The sequence below is a fragment of the Syngnathus leptorhynchus genome, chromosome 19 (genome assembly GCF_054491065.1).
Source record: "Syngnathus leptorhynchus isolate UIUO chromosome 19, UIUO_Slep, whole genome shotgun sequence".
NCBI classification, from domain to species: Eukaryota; Metazoa; Chordata; class Actinopteri; order Syngnathiformes; family Syngnathidae; genus Syngnathus; species Syngnathus leptorhynchus.
In genome coordinates this window covers 4669373-4687946 of record NC_141213.1, presented here as the reverse complement: position 1 = coordinate 4687946, position 18574 = coordinate 4669373, and the positions used below count along the sequence as shown (strand labels likewise).

Genomic DNA, 18574 nt, shown 5'->3' with positions numbered 1-18574 from the left:
TGCAGCCTTTGTTGATGCTAGGTGTTACATTGGCTGTCAGAAAACACACTTTGGTTGTAAGACCGCCAACCATTTGGCACAGGAAGATTATCCGTCCGTAGCCCCCACTTTTGCAACCACGTCGAGACCCTTCACGCTACCCACCAATTCTTCTTCATTCCACTTTGTATGGCGCTGCTGTTTTTGCTACCTCCCATCTATGTATTGATTTTCTCTCCACAGCCTTATAGTTGATCATTTTCTCTTGACACTGCTGGCGGAGAGTTGCTTTGTAATTGTGTTCCTGGGTGACGTGCTCCTAGACAGCCTTTAGGAATTTCATATTTTCATGAAATGCTGCTTAACCTTACATCAGTCAGCAGGAAGGTAGAAATACAGTATGCAGGCGGTAGTGAAGGATTTTTCCGTTTGTTGGGAAACTCTCCCTGTTAGTTAGTTGGAAATGGGTTCTGTGGACTGGAAAAGAGAAATGTAAAAAAAACCACAGCGTTGCCAAAGCTGGCTCCCCCCAGCTGACTGGCTGAATGAGTAAAGGTTCTTGGGATTGCGTCATGGTAACACAAAGCAGATCATCAGTATAAAAGGAGGTTGAGGGATGACAAAGCTCTCCAGATGAACCCCACTCCCTTTTTGTGACCGCAGCACAGCGTGATGACCCCATGAAAATACCGCCGCTTCTTCATGCTCTCCCTCCTCCTCACGCACCTTTTAGCTCAACACCCTCTAAACACCTTCAACCTCCTCGCCTCCCCCTCACCCAACCCTGCGTGATTCACTTTTGCATCCCGACCATCTATCTGAATCAAAACAGTGATGATTAAAACAAGCCGATTGTGTTATTCCCAGCTATATCTCCTCCCGACATTCAAAGTCCCTCCAGAAAGAAGTGGGCGAGTACAGGAATGTTCAGGTGGTGCATATTGGCCAAGCGAATGCATCTGGTGTGTGTGTGTGTGCGTTGTGTGTCCGAGAGGGATAAAGTAGCTTGGCAGCTAGTTTGAGCGTTGCGCTGACTGAGCCACTCTCGCTAGAGAATTGATTCGGCCCGTTGAGAGAATGTTCAGCTTTCCTCGGAAGAACACAAGCATGTGAGATGGTCCGAGGCGTGGGTGGAACTCACATAAAAGGAAATCCCATATTCTGTATTAAAACACTTTTTTTCCACTGTGCTCATAAGCAAATAAGCTGATTGGGTTGAACCTGTTCATCATTAAATTGAATCGAGCCTGCAATCTAATCAGACTTCCTCCTTTCTGCCGATTTAGTGACCAACTACAATAATGTGGTGGAGGCTGGCACAGACTCCGACGATGAGGACAAGTTGCACATCGTGGAGGAGGAAGGCAGCCTGGCGGACGGGGCGGACTGCGACAGCACCCTACCAGACGACGAGCACCCCAGGGAGCATTGGGATCGAGGTGAGACCAGCTGGATGCTTGTGGGACGCACAGATTGCAACGTGTTCTGCGCTACTTCACTCCACTGAAGAAAAACATTTTGGTCGGGGCCTTTTTCGTTTCATTATCTTACACAGTGATTCTCGAAGCTCCCTCTTGTGGTATGTGAAAGAATTACACAATTCAGTTGTATTTAACTTTAAAAACGTTGAGTTACAGTGGATGTAAAAAGTCGACACACCCTTAATGCCAGGTTAATTTTTTCATACCATTAATATATTTCTACAACTCAACTGCAAAAAAAACAACCCAAAAATTCAATTTTGTCACAGCTAAATGTGAAAAAGTTGACTTTGGATACTCTGGCCTGTCTTTTTTGCTTATATAAAAGCTATTATATCATATTAAGTGAATTGGAAAAAACTTTTTCATCTTTTCTGCCATGTGAGAATATAATGACTTCATTCACTAGTGTATTTGTGCAACAGTGCAAGGAAACGGGTACTACAAGCACTCGCTTTTCAACTAAGACAGGAAGCGCAATATTCAACAGAGACAATACCTATAGAAGAGAGACCTTCAACTGCACACAAAAAAAAGCCGCGCAAGCAAAGAACCACTGGAGAGGTTTATGACACTGGTGGGCATTGTAGTGCCGCCGTGAACTTTTTTTTACCTCGCCTTGCTTGGCATGACGTCAGAAGCGGGGCCGCATCCACAGGAAGGACAGATGTCAGACAATACAACGTTATACTCCGAACTCAACCAATTGCCATTTGCTCGTGTTCAGCTATAAACGCACACACAGTATTATGGGCTAATCCCAAGTCTATGACGTAATTCCTCTTTGTAGCTCTCCAGCTGTATCTCCTTGTGTTGGAGGAGGAATAGTGTCATTGGTTTGGCCTGGAACTGTGAACATTAAACATTTTGAAAAGCAGGAGTTACAGTGACACAGCTCAGCACGTTGGCTCGGCGCCACACTTGGCCTCGTGCAAATGTTCATTTTGCCTCCCTCGTGGTGTGCGCATTTGCACACGTCTAATGTTTTCACTCTGTTGCCTCCTTTTTGCTGCATCTTATGAACCTCGGGAAAAGCTGCAATCCTTCGAATAAACCTTTTTCTTTTTTTTGCCTCATCACGCAGAAGGTTCCACTCCCGAGATTCCTGCCTTGAAACGTGAGCGCCACCCACTAATCTTTTTCTCAGCGTAGCCCAAGTTTGTTTCAAATTAAAGCCACGACACCCCTTCTCTCGGGATTGTCGCGCTCCATCGTTGTTTTTTTTACCTCTCTTCCCCTCCTTCTCTCTTTACACCCTTCTTCTCCCTTGCTGTTTCTCATATTCTGATTCATTCCTCTTGATTATATGGTATCATGGGTGCCTTGCTCGCTGTCATTACTCATTCCCTCCTAAGTGATTACGCTTTGGTGGGGCGGCCCAATGTGAACGTACTAAAATGTAGCCCAAGATCAGGCTGAGTAATTCAGGAGAGGAAAATGTAGCGCGTATTGGCCTGGGAGGACACTCCTTTTATTTTTGATGACTTGTAGAGCTGATTACATCTCGCAGAACGAGCAGGGTGGAGTCGAAGAGCTTTGATATCATGAGGCACTTATCCACTTTGAGTGTGCGAAGACTCAGAGGCCTAAAAAAAACCCAACATCAGCTGCTTAATGTGGCAAAACCCGTTGCAGAATTCTTATTAGTCTTTTTGCACAAGTGTTTATACTACCTAAGTACAGAGTGTGAGTACTAGCACCTCGAGGTACTAGCACAACACAGCGTTAATCTTCACTCCCGTGTTTGCATGACATGTATTGATGACAAGCGATGTAGTTGTTTTTAAATCCACTCCTGGGCAGCGGGGACTCAACAAGGGGAAAAAAAAAAAACGACATTCCTCTCCGCATTACGTCATGATGTGGTGTAAAAAGCAAGCCACCCATCTAGGAAGGGAATCGTCTCATGCGAGTTGAAAAGATAGTTTTGCATAGACAGAACAATAGTTGGACTGAACCCAAGCCACAGATAAGCTAGTGTGTTCTTGTTTTGGGAACATCTCCTATTTTTGACTTTTGCAGTCTTGCAAATGATAGTGGAGGATCAGAACTGTTGCTCGGATGTCCTTATCACTGATACGACACAGCGTATATGGAATGGAACACATGCGATCATATTACACAAATGGAGAGTTTTTTTTTTTTTTTTTAAAGATGCACTTTGACTTTACATTTTTGCAACATTCTCATTTTTTTTTTCCCTCTCCAGCGCAGCAGTACATTCACATGCCTGCGTCAGCACATAAACGACCCGTGTGATGTTTCATGTCAGGGGAGGTAGCCTTGATAACACGCTTCAACCCCCTGGCCTCACTCGGTGCTTAACAAAGCAACAAGAGCGACACACAAGGAGTAAAAACAAGAGCTTGTCGCACCTTTTTCACAGACCCCCAACTGGGACCGCACTTCACACTCAAGCGCAACATTTTGGAGCCTGGAGGTGTGTTTGTGTTTGGTACAGCAACATCAGCACTTACCCCTGTTTCCCTTTGTTTACAAAAAAAAAAAGTAACATTTGGCTTAGTCCAAGTTTCATGACTGACATCTGTTGTAGTCAAAACATGTCAGCTTATAACAACATAAGTCAGTGTGATGTCGTCCACATCTTGATAATTGACCCCCCCTTGGTTTTGCTTAAGAGGGAATAAAAACAAAAATCACACTGACCCAGGTTGGATGAGTAGAAAGGTGGCGCCAATACTGCGATGTTCTTCTGGCCCAAGAATCGTACAGGCATTGCCCGGGTTTGAAATTTTGTATCACCAGTCCTGGACCCACTTTGTGCATCCAACTAAAATGCAAAGAAAAAAATAACAACATGAATTTTAAATGCAAATTGATCATATAGCCATAATAGAAGTGCCCAAAGGTGTTGCTGTTCTTTTGTTAAGGTCATGGGAGACGAACAGTGCGGTATGTGGGGTGAGCAGCACCTTGTGTTCCTGACACTCCACTGTGGGAAATGAAATCTGCAATTCTCAGCTGTTACATATCCGCACTTATGTTCGCCGATCAACAACATCTTTCTCCGAATTGTGACTCTGAGGGTTTATTACGACCTCGTCCAATGCTCTTAATAACCATAGCAACAAAATGACGACGCTCGTATTGTTTCACGGCTTTGTTACGGCGCACCAGAGGAAACTCTCGAAGATGACGGATATTCGCCGTGTTGTCGGCGCTACACTTCTTGCCGTCTCTGAGGAGAACGCACAGCTGGCCTTGTCTGTCAACACACACGGCCCGCTTAACACAATACTGAAATAAAAGAGTAGTAAATTGCGCTGCGGTAAATTCAACAATTTCACTTTATTTTTTTCTGAAAAGGAATTCTTTACTCTAGGTGGCATCGGTGACCATAGTCAAATAGATTTGTATTTTCTGAAACGTTAATCACAGACCTCTCTCGAGAGCAGTGTGTGTGTGTGTGTGTGTTTCTGTTCTCATGTGATGTACATACATTTATACACCCAAGGTCATGAATATTATCCGTCCCCGCAATCAGCAAGGATCTTAAAGTGTGAATACTGGTTTGCCATTGAATTCTTTGAAAGAGCATGATGATCACACTTGGTATTCTGCCTTAAAGGCCAATGTAGTTGCTGCCATCTTTTACCAATAAAAGCCTTCATTGTATTTGATTCTGTGCGGATCAACACAACAGCTTCACCTTCAATAAAAACCCTGACACTTGAGTTTGATAATCACATCTCTTAAGCCGTTTCATAAACACACCTCGTGTACATCCTTAACCAAAGCGCTTTCTGTTGCTTCTTAGTGAAAGAAGACTGCGCGTCAGACGGGGAGGACGACGTGAGCACAGACGCCTTGGTGGAGGAGATGCTTCAACAAGGGGATACGGCCGTCATTTACCCAGAAGCCCCGGAGGAGGAGGAGGAGACGCAACGCCACGGCACCCCTGACGCCAGCATTCACGATGAAAACGGTACGAAATTTGGGAATTGCTATCCAAATTGTACCTAAAGCATGTATTAACCACTAGTTTTATTCCTCTACCTGGTTGCATCTCCCCTCAAGCGATAACTACTCTCATTAGCAACACTTTACAAGATAATTAGCCACACCACGTTGCTCTTTGGAAAAGCACCACACAAGTGCCTTTTGTTGCCTCGGGCCATGTGGCTTTTACCTGTTGCAACAGGAGGGATGGGGGGGGGGGGTAGAGAAACAGCAACACCTGAACAAATCTGTCCCATCTGTGAGATTTCTGACTCATGGCTACCTGTGCGATAAGGTGTGTGTGTTTCCATCCCAGGTCCCTCACCTGTGCTGCAGGAAAACTTAATACATCACCTGTTAACAAAGTAATGTTTCACCCGTGTGGGAGCTGGACTACTGCGAGATTCAGTCTGGACTTTTTAAAAGCGCTCGTTCTACAAATAGTTTGGTGGCCGGAAGCACATAGTTTGTCTGTACTTCTTTTTTTTTTTTTTTTCAACCTCCTTGGGTGACCACAAGATGTAAAAAAAAACGACACAGACAGCGGAAACCACCACTACTGTTAAATTCTCCGTCTTATCTAAAAATAAAAAATATACAGTTTCGGTGTGTTTGTTGAGTTATCATAAGAGATTTTTTTTCCACTTGAGTTCTACATGAGTTTAATAATTCTACTCCCCCCCCCCCACACACACACACACGCACACAAGTATCTGTACTTTGGAATGTGAGTACTTTGCCACCTCTATAAATCACCAAAGATTCTGATGGTTGCAATTTGGGAAACCAATAGCCGAAATGGCATCCCGGTGTAATGTTGTTTTTGTTGTTGTCTCACTAATAAACATGGAGCCATTTGGTTACCTATTTGGTGTTTACCTGTTGGAGGGGGGGGGGGGGGGAACTAGAAAGTAAAACTATTGTGATTTGCTTCAACCTATTTTTATTTGATTATTTTTCTTTCATTCCATTCAGGAACTCCTGATTCCTTCTCTCAGCTGCTCACCTGCCCCTATTGTTCACGGGGTTACAAGCGTTACAGCTCCCTGAAGGAGCACATCAAGTATCGGCACGAGAAGACCGAAGAATGCTTCAGCTGCCCCGAGTGCAGCTACACTTTTGCACATCGCGCACAACTGGAGAGACACATGACGGCCCACAAGCCAGGAAGGGATCAGGTAAAAACAGATTGACTGGGCTGAACAGTAAATAAATAAATAGATATACATACGCCACACTGTGATGTAATCGTCATGTCCTTCGACAGTCATTTTAAATTACACAATACGTGCAAACATAGCGCCACGTCTTTTTTTTTTTTTTCCAAAACATGGCGCTCAAACATGAACTTTTGTCCCCGATTGATTGATGACATTGTGTGTCACGAATTAGTAGCGGTTCAAAGGTTATGTTGTCATTGTGTATCTCACTGATTGACCCTCTCTGCCCGGCTCTACAGAGACACATCACACAGTCGGGAGGCAATCGCAAATTCAAGTGCACTGAATGTGGCAAAGCGTTTAAGTATAAGCACCATCTCAAGGAGCACCTACGCATTCACAGTGGTGAGTGGCCAATCCTTCGTCACCATGGAAGTAGAGCGTGTTTGTGTGTGTGTGTGTGTGTGTGTGTGTGTGTGTGTGTGTGTGTGTGTGTGTGTGTGTGTTTTAGCCACTTCTCTATAATTAGCCGTCATGTTTCCGCCTAATGTGTACGCCTCGTTAATGTGCTATAACTGTTTCTTTAGGCATTACGACCGAGCAATTAAAAAAGGGCATTTCCCAACTGTGTCATTACATCAGCATTCCGACATCAGTGAAGTGCATGAGAGATTTTTTTCCATCTCGCTTCTCTATAGCCTGCTCTGCTCATTTAGCATCATTAACTAATGGATACGCATCCTTCTCACTCCTTTATATGCTTTCTACCGTGCAGGCGAAAAACCCTACGAGTGTTCCAACTGCAAGAAGCGCTTCTCTCATTCGGGCTCGTACAGCTCGCACATCAGCAGCAAAAAGTGCATCAGCCTCATCTCGGTCAACGGCAGACAGCGACTGGGCAACAACAAAAACCAGACCCAGGTTCAAACTCCCATCCTCCCCACGTCACCCTCTGTCCTCCGCACGCAAATACGAGAAAAGCTGGAGCACAGTAAGCCACTGCAGGAACAGCTGCCCCTGAACCAGATCAAAAGCGAGCCTATGGACTATGAATACAAACCCACGGTGATGACCTCTATGGCCGGTGTGAACGGCGGAGTTTACAGCGGAGGGGCTGCGGCTCCTCTGCAAGGCACGGTGCAAGCTGTCGTCTTGCCCACTGTGGGACTGGTGTCGCCCATCAGCATCAACATAGCCGACCTGCAGAACGCTCTGAAAGTGGCCGTGGACGGGAACGTCATCCGCCAAGTCCTGGAAAGCAACGCCAAAGGCCAGGGTCAGGCCAGTTTGGGGTTAACCACTGGAACGCTCCACCCCTCCCAACAGCAGCTCATCTCAGCCATCAGTTTGCCAATCGTCGGTCAGGACGGAAATGCAAAAATCATTATTAACTACAATTTAGACCCAAGCCAGGGCCAGCTCACTGCGCAAAACCTTAAGAAGGAGCATGAGCACTTCTCAACTGCTCAGCCAAGCACAGAGTCTTTCAAGTGTCAGAAACTCCCCGAAGACCTGACCATCAGGAGCACGAGGACCACTGATCCAAAAGAAGAGGATAAAACCACTAAAACTTGTCTCCTGTGTGATAATTGTCCCGCTGGACTGGAAGGTCTCCATGCCCTCAAACACTGCAAGAAAGAAAGTGTCAGACTCAACGGAGAGTCCGCTGTTGCCGCCCTGCTTTCAGAGGGAGGACTTTCCAACCAGCCCCAAAACCTCTTGTCCCTGCTCAAGGCCTACTTTGCCTTAAACGCAGAGCCCACCAAGGAAGAGCTGGCCAAGATCTCCGATTCAGTCAGCCTACCAGTTCACGTTGTGAAAAAGTGGTTTGACAAAATGCAGGAGGGTCAAATCTCCCTCGGTGCCCCAACACCACCTTCGGAGGAAGAGGACGCCTGTGATAGCAACAATGTGGTCTCTCTGATCCAGGGGAAGGGGATGGCCTCCATGAGTCCTTCTCTGACCCAGGACAGTCCAACAGAAGCTACCCCGGCGGAGGTCAACGGCACCCACAGCTCTCCGGCCTCTCCTTTACCACTAAACCTGAGGGGGGATGGTCTCCTTCAAGACCGGCCCCCTCATAGCACTGATGCACCACTAGACCTGTCCCTCCCAAAGCCCGACAAAGAGGAAACTGAAGCTATGGTTGCCAAACCCCGCAATCACCCCTCGCCTTCCTCCGTCCGTACCAACCTGGACGAACCTTTGAACTTAACTTGCACAAAGAAAGATGCGTCGCCACTCTCATGCCTGGGCTCCAGCCCTATCGCGCTGTACGCCAGCCCGCCAAGTGCCAAACCTTTCAATATCGTGACCACTCAACTCCCCACGCTGGTGGCCATTGGCGACCAGGGTCGTATGCAATGTCTAAGGGCGCTTAGCACCAACAACAGGCAGACTATCCTGATCCCTCAGCTGGCTTATACTTACACCACTACGGCTAACAGCCCGGCTGGAACGGAGACCCAGGAAACCATCCACCTCAATGGGATTAAGGTTTGTATTATTCCGTTCCAATACTCGGGAGGATACTCTGCCGGACACCCTTGGCTTATATATTGTACCGTAGTACTAGTTGGAAAAGTGGTCAAACACTTTCCATTTCATTGGAAAGGGATAAATCTCTTCCACTATTTGACCCTCATCTTTTTGTCAAATATAAATACAAATATTGGTCATGACTATTCATTGCGCAGGCCAGCAGTAATGGACGGAGATGTGTGTGGGTGTTTGAATGATCTTCCGGTTCATCACCCAAAGGACACAAGGATGCACTTTACCGTTGAGTCCCCTTATTGATCTGCAGGAATCTTTTTAAACGCAGCGCCTCTGCCTTTCGCATTGATTTATTGTTGTTGCGTTATACGTTTGTGTTAAGTGGATTGGCGTAGGACTGCCTTGTAAAAATAAACTTGTGTGTGTATCGGTTTCTTAATCACGACTCATCGTCTTTCCCAGCACCACTGGGTGGCTTTTACAGGCTCGTAAGTGAACGGGGAAGTTATTTCTTTCTTGACACTCTAAAGTTACGTGGAATGGTTTTATCAATTTTGTAGAACTGCCAGGATGAGTGGAGGGGGGGAATTCAGGAGGAAAGGGGAACTACATCTCAGATTGGAATTGTCGAGTTTCGTAAAGCCTTCATTGGAATGTCACTGGCCTGCAGATGACTATTTGTGGTCATTGCATATTTGAAGTTTGACTCAGCACTTTCCTTCACTCGAGACACTCATTGTTTTTTTTTTCCACCTTGACTCCGTCAGCATTAGTAATCATGTCTCCTGTTCCACAACCAGGAAGAGAAGCAGGACACAAGCTCGGAGGGCATGTCCGCTATGGAGGAACACAACGACTCGGACTCGGGCCCTTTGCGCAAGAAGATGAAGAAGACGGACAGCGGCATGTACGCCTGTGACCTGTGTGACAAGATCTTCCAGAAAAGCAGCTCGCTGCTCAGACACAAATATGAGCACACAGGTAATAAATACCAATTGTTTCATTTCCTGGCCAACAAAAACAAATCTGGAGCTAGGAACATTGAGTCAGGGTGCAAGCGAAGGGGGATTTTTCACTCCAAGGGTGGACAGCAGGTATTACTCAACACGGTCTGAGAAGATCTTTCCGCCAACTCCCCAACCTCTGCGCTGCCAGCTTATTAAAAAAAAAAGAAAAAAAAAGAAAATTATGTTGTAAATTGTAACAGGCGAGCCTCTGGTAGTGATTTGGATTGCTGTGAGCCAATTGCAGGTCAACCCGCTCCGTTGCTGTTTTCATCTCAGTTCAGTTTAGGTGAGAGCAGCCCTTCCGTGTCCTGGATTAAGTTCCCTCAAAGGCTCGTTTTGATTCATTCTTGTATTTTCATGATATGTTCCTCCCATTGCTATTTTTTTTACTCAACGATACGTATATTTTTTTTCTTCAAAATAAATTAGAATCACAGCAGGGGGGCGGACCACTCATTAAAATCGCTCAGTCAAATGTGAGGCAATACGAGGGCTGGAGCAAAATAGGTGCTCAGACTCGGATTATTTTTCTTAAACCTTAAGTATGACTACTTTTGTCTCCACTGAAAGTGACTGTTGAAGTGTTGGCTAATCGAAATCCCTTTTTTTTTGTTTTTAGGGAAACGACCACACGAGTGCAGCATTTGCACCAAGGCTTTCAAACACAAACACCACTTAATCGAACACATGCGCCTCCACTCGGGGGAGAAACCCTACCAGTGCGACAAGTGCGGCAAACGCTTCTCCCACTCGGGCTCGTACTCCCAGCACATGAACCATCGCTATTCCTACTGCAAGAAGGAGTCTCAAAGTCAAGGCGGAGGAGGCAGGGACAGCCCGGAGGAGGACGCCCTGAGCCGGGTGCGGGGCTCGCACCTCGCTCCCTTCCAGATGGACTCGGACGAGCGAGGGAGCAGCACCAGAGAGGACGAGGAAAGCGAAGAGTTTGAGGAGGAGGAGGAGGAAGGCGCCGTGGACATGGATGACATCCAGGTGGTGCAGATAGGGGACGAAGGCGGGGACGAGGACAACGAGGCGGAGGAGAAGGCGGCCGGGATGGAGGAGGAAGCCGACACGAGACAAGAAGACGAGGGAGACGAGGCCGTGGATGGAGAGCAAGGCGTGACACGGGAGCAAGATGAAGAGGAGGTCGTGGGAGAGAGCGGGGGAGATGCGGCTTGTGAAGAAGATGAAAGGCAGGAGAAAGGAGATAGTGACTAAAAGACCAGAGGAGCAGTCAAGACTCCTGCTCAATCGTGACAGCTCGCTTCAGTTCACTACTGTGTAGAAATCCAGGTGTGCCTGAAAATTCAAAATAATTGAGAAAAAAAAAAAATACGAGTGACTTTTCCACAGGACGAAAACGATTTCTCAAATCCATTTGTAAAGAGAAAAATATGAAGAATGCAAATTTTACTAAAGGAAGGAAATGCATTATACAGACTTTGGAAGCTAGAGCCGACAAGTTTTAGATAATGTTTTATTACTAAAACACCTTGGTTCGTTTTTTTTTGTCAGTGTTACTAATTTTGCCACTCATATGTTAACCCTTAAATGCTGTACAGTTGGGAGATATTTCTATACCTTTGTATTGCCAATGAACATAAAAAAAAGTCAGTATTTTATTAAGTTGGAAGGAAAATCCTGTGCACTACAAATGGCTTGGTTTACATGAGGATCGAGCAGTTCAATTGTGTTTTCTACCCTTCAGTATTAGCGCACTAGAGATGCCGCCCTAACGACGTCACGCTTATTTTGGGTTGTGCTGTTACTCGGATCAAATTGTGAGCCTTAAGAATACAAATTAAAATCGGCGGAAGGACGGGTCTTTATAGCCATTTAGATTTTGCCGGTAACATTTTTTTTTTTTTAATACCAATCATTGACATTTTGGGGGAAAAAAAAGCTGATTCACTTTATTAAATTTATACACAGTTTAAATCCAGAAAAACAGAACCAGGACACAATTGGAATTCGTCACTTATTAGCTTAAATTAGTTAAATGAAGTCATAATACTGTTTTTATTTTTGTTTTCTCAGTATAATAGCTGCCTATGTGGAGCAAATTTTTTTTTTTTGACCGGCTAAATCATTGGAACAAATACGCATGTTTTTGAAATACCAACGTTTACCTGTCAAAAATGATTACTCAACATTGGCAGATTTACGACAAAATTTTAAAAAAGCGGTACGCATCCAAAACATACAAATGGTTATTTTTTTTATTCTGGTATTGTTTTTTTTCTGGTGCAGTGAGGCATAGAGTGAATGGCATTTTCCCAAAATGTCAAACATGATCTAAATGGTTAGAAGCGAGCAATGTATTTTCTTTTTTCCACACAAAAACGCATACACACACCACACTTTCTGAGCCTTATGCAAAAATCAAACAAGAAAAAGAGAAAGATGCATATTAAAAGTGCCATTATTGTATGGAAGCTTAGCAGCTAAGATCAGGTATTAGCAGGTCCCAGATCCGCCAGTCAACAGAGTTCTACATTGTTACATAATTCAACTGTTGCATCATTTTGGAAGCAAGAATTAGCACACAACTTGTCATTGTTCTAATTGTGTGCAGCCTTCTTTAAGCTTGTTCAGTGCACTTGTTTAACACAAAATGTCTCTTCAGGTAATGTAGGCAAATTCCAGGAGTTTTATTCAACAACATGTCAGTATTATTTTTGGCCTGCTTTTTTTTTTTTTGTTCTTCTTCCAATTCCTGTGTTTGTACTGTATGTTCAGCAGTTGCAGTATTATTGCCCCTTCCCCAAAAAGAGATGGGTTCGTCTGTTTAGTCATAGAGAACTTTTATATTTATGTGTCTTATTTTTTTATATTTCTTTATGGTTTATTTATTACACTATGTAGTGTACAATACTGTAGTTTGTATTAATACGATAATATATTTTAGTAAGGATTAAAAAAAAAAAAAAAAGGCAACATAACTACAAGCCCTGAAACAAATGAGACTCCGGCATACTGAAGTATGGTTTTTGTTTTTTCTCTCCAACAAATAACCCCTCCAAGCCTGAAAAATTGGAACCTGTGACCTCTTTGCATCCATGCTCATGTTACTTTAGTTTTCCTTACTTTATATGAAGCTACTGAACTTTTTTTTTTTTTTTTTTGAACAAATAATTGTATGTCTAATAGCATGAGTGTGCTGTTGTATTGAAGGATGAACCGTAACCACCTAAACTGTCCTATTTGCCAAGCCAAAATAATATTCTTCCTATGCTTTTCTTTTTGTGCCAACATGTTACTTTCCATGTCATTGTCAAGACCATGCCACTTTTATAACCCCCCCCCCCTTTAACACCTCATCTTTTTTTATTGTGATTGTTTTTCTTCCTTTTTTCTCTTTCTTTTTTATGACTTCCCATCTCACAATAAAATACACCAAATACAAATGTGTGGATTTGTGATGATATCATCATATGCTATATTTCAATATGTATTTTTCTGATTATAATGATGATAGCTCAAAACACAATAAGATAACCTGACTTGTCTACATATATTACGAAAAATCCACGGTTGCCATGGCGATAAAAACCACCACTGTACCAGCCTCATTATTTTGATGTTTTTTTTAAAAAGTACAATTACACGACATAGTGTAGCTTTAAACCCCCGCAGTGATCGGTTGGTAGCATTCCAATCAGTGCAAGTCTGCTAGTTAGCAGCCCCGCCCTGTTCAAGGTCAAACCTATTGATCCAGGTTAGGTTTCCACTGGGGTCAACCCCCCCACCCCCTCCTCATTCCCCCAGCATGAATTAATAATGCAATGGACAATAAGAAATCCATAGTCCTTTGAGGAGTTGAAAATGATACAATAGTGCTCATATTTGACAGCCACTTTTAATGTGAAATTTTTAAGGGTGTCGGATTTATTGCAGAGATTTGAAACAACTACTTTACCACACGTGGAGCAACATCAGCGTTCAATAAAAATCAGCCGTATATTTTCTCTGCTCATTTAGTTGGGGAATTTCTAAGCCTCTGTGACGATTCGACCTGTTAAGATATGAGTCTGGGGGCGGGAACGCATCGATTCGGTGATAGAATGATCTGTCAGAAGTTTGATCCCCGCCATCATCATCATGCCCAGTGACTCCCTTGAGACTCGGCTACGGGAAATGGAGGAAAAGTGGAGAGATAATGCTTGCGGCATAACATTACTGTGTCAAACTGTCAAACAGCATCTTGTAATTGTGCCTATTACCGACGTCTTGTAACAGTGGTCACAAAGCGTCACTCGGGAAAGGTCATCGAGTATGTGTGGCCTGCAGCCGCCTGCACGGAAAGTGCGTGCGTTTTGTGAGTTAACAGGCTTTCGCTGGCGTCCGCGACTCAAAAGTAGAGATATTGCCGCGTGTTCTGCTGCTCTCAGCATTTCAAAGGAAAATTGAAAAGCTATAACTGCTAAGAGGATATGGAGCGCGCTTGCCAATAATGGCGCAAAGGCCTGATGAAGTATGGCCGCTGCCGGGACTCTGACACGCCGCCGAGCCCGAGGGACTGAGACTCCCTGGGGAAATTTAGAGAAAAGCCAAGAGGAAGAAAAAGAAGGCGGCAGAGGAGGAGCCCACGTTGAGGAAATAGCAGTCACTTGCGGTCAGGTTTATTTACTTAGGCGCCCAATACCAGGAGACTTGCAGTGAGCGTCTCAAGTGTGCGGGAAGGTAATAAAGCAATTCGCCGGATAAATTGTTGTCATTTTTAAATACAATTCAATTGGATGCACTATAAAGTCAAAATGTTTCATATTCAAACTATATATTTGATATGTTCTCTCATTTGGATTCAGCAACACGATACGGGAAAAAAAAAAGTTGAGAAACACTTGAGATTGTAAAGTCAGCCTAATATCGTCAATACGCTGCACTATATGTGAGCATGTCGACTCGGAGTGCAGGGTCACCACATCCTTGTGTGTAGCTAAGGGTTGATTGGATTGTCATTGCGCTGTATTTAGCGCATACCCTAAACATCACCGGAGAGTAAGCCCACGGCCATATGAAACCGATCGTTAAAGCCAGGAGATCTATCGAGGTTTCAGGTGACGTTCTTGCTATGTTGTCATCAAGCACTATCATGGTCAACCTGGTTACCTTATTACTTCTATTCACTACTGTTGCAGATTTGGAGACAAATAAAGGTTTTGCTCAAAACACTGATCACAAAATAATGAACATGTGCCTTCAGGCTATGTCCTGGTTTAGCGTTACCATGTGACCAAAATCTTTAAAATCCATCAAGTCCATGTGCAGTATGCATGCATGTGCTACTCATTCTCTAAATTACCTCATGTCAATATATTTTTATCTTTAAAAGTTCTAATAAGTGTTCTAATAAAAGAGTACATAAAATTCAATTCAATTCTAATAAATAATGACAGCATTAGAATTTCGACATGACTGATACATTTTGTACGCACACCTACACACTTTTTCATGTTTGCAGGTACCACCTACGCATTTTGCGAGCGGGATGGTGTCGTGGCCGTAGTTAGCGATCAAATTTCCCCCAAAAAATAATAATAATAACAAATTACAGACTACACACACAATGCACAGTTAGTTTAATTCAATACCAAACCATTTTTTTATTTTGATTTTAGACTTGAAGTCTGTTATATTAAGGTGAAACAACTACATACAATTAAAGTTACAATAATTACTATATGTTATTGCTTTAATGTTGAAGCTGTTTTTATTTCAGGGCGAGGCCCAGGTTTAACTTTCACTACTTCCTCCCCTCGTAACCACACTGCGACTCAAGTAATGCTAGAAAAACACTAACGTGACCGCTAATACATCGCAAGCCCTGCTTTGGGCTCACGTGGTCTGCACGTGTGTGTGTGTGTGTGTGTGTGTGTGTGTGTGTGTGTGTGTGTGTGTGTGTTTGCAGGTAGAGCCAGCTCGGCCTCCCACACTGCCTGGGACAACTTGGAGCAGCTCTCAGTCCTGACTGGAATAACAAGGAGCTGAAAAGAATTCAATTAAATAGTCCGCTCCTTGAAAAGCAACCGCCCACCTGCTTGCACACACACACAGGCACACACACGCACACACACATGCACACCTCCTCCTCTTCCCCACGACCTGCTTTGGTCCTCCCACACATGCACATACACACTAGTAAACATGCACAAGCAACACACACGTGATAATTTCACCTCTCTTCTGCGTCCTTCAATGTGTGTGTGCGTGTTCTAAGTAATCCCATTGTCCCATCATCCCCCCCCCCCCCATCCTCCTCTCATGTATCATCTCAAAAGCTGACACCTGATTGGTTGCTGGAGGTCAAGGGATAAACCCATAAAAATGTCTCTTTGCACTCCTTTAAATGTTCACCTTTTTTTTGTCCTTAAGATGTCTCATTTCTACAGGGATGGTTTTTTTTTCCTGTTTCATTGAATGAATTATTCGTAAAAACCTTTCACGTTTCTTGTCATTTTCGTCATGTAAAGCAAGGACGAGGCCTATAAATAGAATGTCACTCGATTGGGTGTCAACCTTCACCGACAAACTGAAAGTGACCAGTGCGAGCATAGCGTTTAAATATAGATGACTAATAAGTGTACGAAAGTCAAACATTACACAATATTTGGTTGTGGAGGAGAGTTCACGCAGTGGGGCCGTCCGTCCGTCTGTCCCTGAGGATGTGAAGTGTGTGGACCAACACGAGATGAGACAAGTCATGCAGTAAACCTCCAGATGTGATTCAAGCTTCTGAGTCATTCAGCAGATAAAGCGCTTTTTAGTCTGCTCGGGTTCAGGTTACCTCATCCACCTTTTCTAATCATTAGAATATGTCCACTTGCATTGATCCACACACACCACAAAATAAAAAGTTTGATAATCATCACATGCTCCTAAATGGGAACGCAGCATTTGTTTGTCTTTGCAATGACACCAAACTCCTCAAAAGAAGAAAACTAACTCCTCAGTGGGTTGGTTATACATCAAAACAAATATTTCCAAAGCAAATTGGCTTGGCAGTGTGTTTTTTTGGCCTCAGGTGTTCTTTCTTCTCTGTAATCTTGGACAAGTTATTTTACAAATAGTGGGATTTTCAGTGACGCACAACATGATGAAAAGTCTTAAATCTGAAATGAAGTCATCATCAATTAGCTCCAGGGATGCCAAAATCAACTTGTCGCACATCTTCTGCTGACAGTTTGACAGTGACGAGTGGTAAAACATTTGTACTGCTTGTTTTCATTTGTCAAAGTGAACGCCCCCGAGGATGGACTATTCAGAGTTGTACGTCTCAAAAGTCACACCAAAAACATCTCCTGTGAGATGTTTGCAAACATACGGCCCAGGGGCCAGCTCAGAATCAGTCTACTTGCATCTCGGGACTAAAACAATTTGCAGAAAATTTGTGACCATTGCTATTTTCCAAAATTGCTCAACAGCTAAAAACTGTTTTCAAATCCAAACAATTTAGAGGTCAACTAGACACAGATGAGGTTCCACTAAGCCTGCAGAGTTCTTTTAGTGTCTCCAACTGTGCTTTCTCACCACATGTAATAAAACAGAAATTAGAGTTCATTTCTGTCATTGTCGTATAACTCACAGGCACTTTCATTTGTGCTTCTTATCACAACCTTTCAAATGAACTTAAAATGAAGCTGCGGGCCAGAAGAAATGAAGAAAAAAAAGGGGAGAGGGAATTAAAGATGATGATGTGGGTGGGGTTGGGGGGGGAGGTGGATCCTAATCAGAGCAAGCAGCTTCCATTCGTCCCTTCCTTCTCCATCTGTCCCCGTTTCCTCCAGCTCTTTTTATTAACACACCATAGGGCTCCCCCCATTAGCACCACTGACCTTTTGATCCCAGCCAGGCCCCTTCCTCCCCCTCCGGTCCTGCGTTGGGGCTCACAGAGCTGTGAGTGTCTCCTACGTGGCCGGCGGTCTGCGCCCTCTGGGCTGTGTCATGCCTTCTGCTGCCCTTTGTCATCATTCAACTGAGAGGAACCAAGAAGCCAGTGTTGAATAAAGAAGACACAATTAAATAAGGTGTGATTTGGGAACAGGGGGGGGGGGGGGGGGGCGCGGGGGTAAAATTGAAAATATTATTAGTAAACCAACCCACCTTTTAGTCTCTCATCCAGCACAGGGAGGAGAACAGGTTGCAGGCCCATCTTTCCGTGCCAGATGGTTCCACATTGACAAATCAATTAGGCTCCACCTCATCATCAAGGGGGACCAGGGGGGCTGCAAACGCTAGCCGCCCCCACCACCCTGGGGTCTACTCGGTCAACCACTCCTCCGCCTCTCTTTGCCTTAATCGCCACCCCCTCCTCCTACAAAGCTTAGCCTGGGCGACAGAGGGTGAGGTGGCATGAAAAAAAAAAATAATAAGGCAAAGAACAAAGAAACTGGCAACACATGAATCACCTGGGTGACTTCCATGCTAATGCACCAGTGGAGAGGAAAGGTGGCAAAGAAAATGGTGTGTTTTTCAAATACATTTGCCA

The 18574-nt window shown here is 44.2% G+C and overlaps 1 protein-coding gene across 1 annotated transcript in view; it reads left to right on the top strand.

Moving 5' to 3' along the window:
• Positions 1-13487, top strand: part of zeb1b (zinc finger E-box binding homeobox 1b) — a 36934-nt gene extending 23447 nt beyond the window's left edge. Inside the window, exons 2-8 of the mRNA XM_085938766.1 lie at positions 1266-1418; positions 5239-5406; positions 6396-6598; positions 6880-6985; positions 7356-9076; positions 9877-10057; positions 10703-13487. Of these exons, the coding sequence (XP_085794892.1) occupies positions 1266-1418; positions 5239-5406; positions 6396-6598; positions 6880-6985; positions 7356-9076; positions 9877-10057; positions 10703-11304 (3134 nt within the window). The 3' untranslated portion in view covers positions 11305-13487. The remainder of the gene's footprint in view (positions 1-1265; positions 1419-5238; positions 5407-6395; positions 6599-6879; positions 6986-7355; positions 9077-9876; positions 10058-10702) is intronic.
• Positions 13488-18574: the final 5087 nt, after the last annotated feature.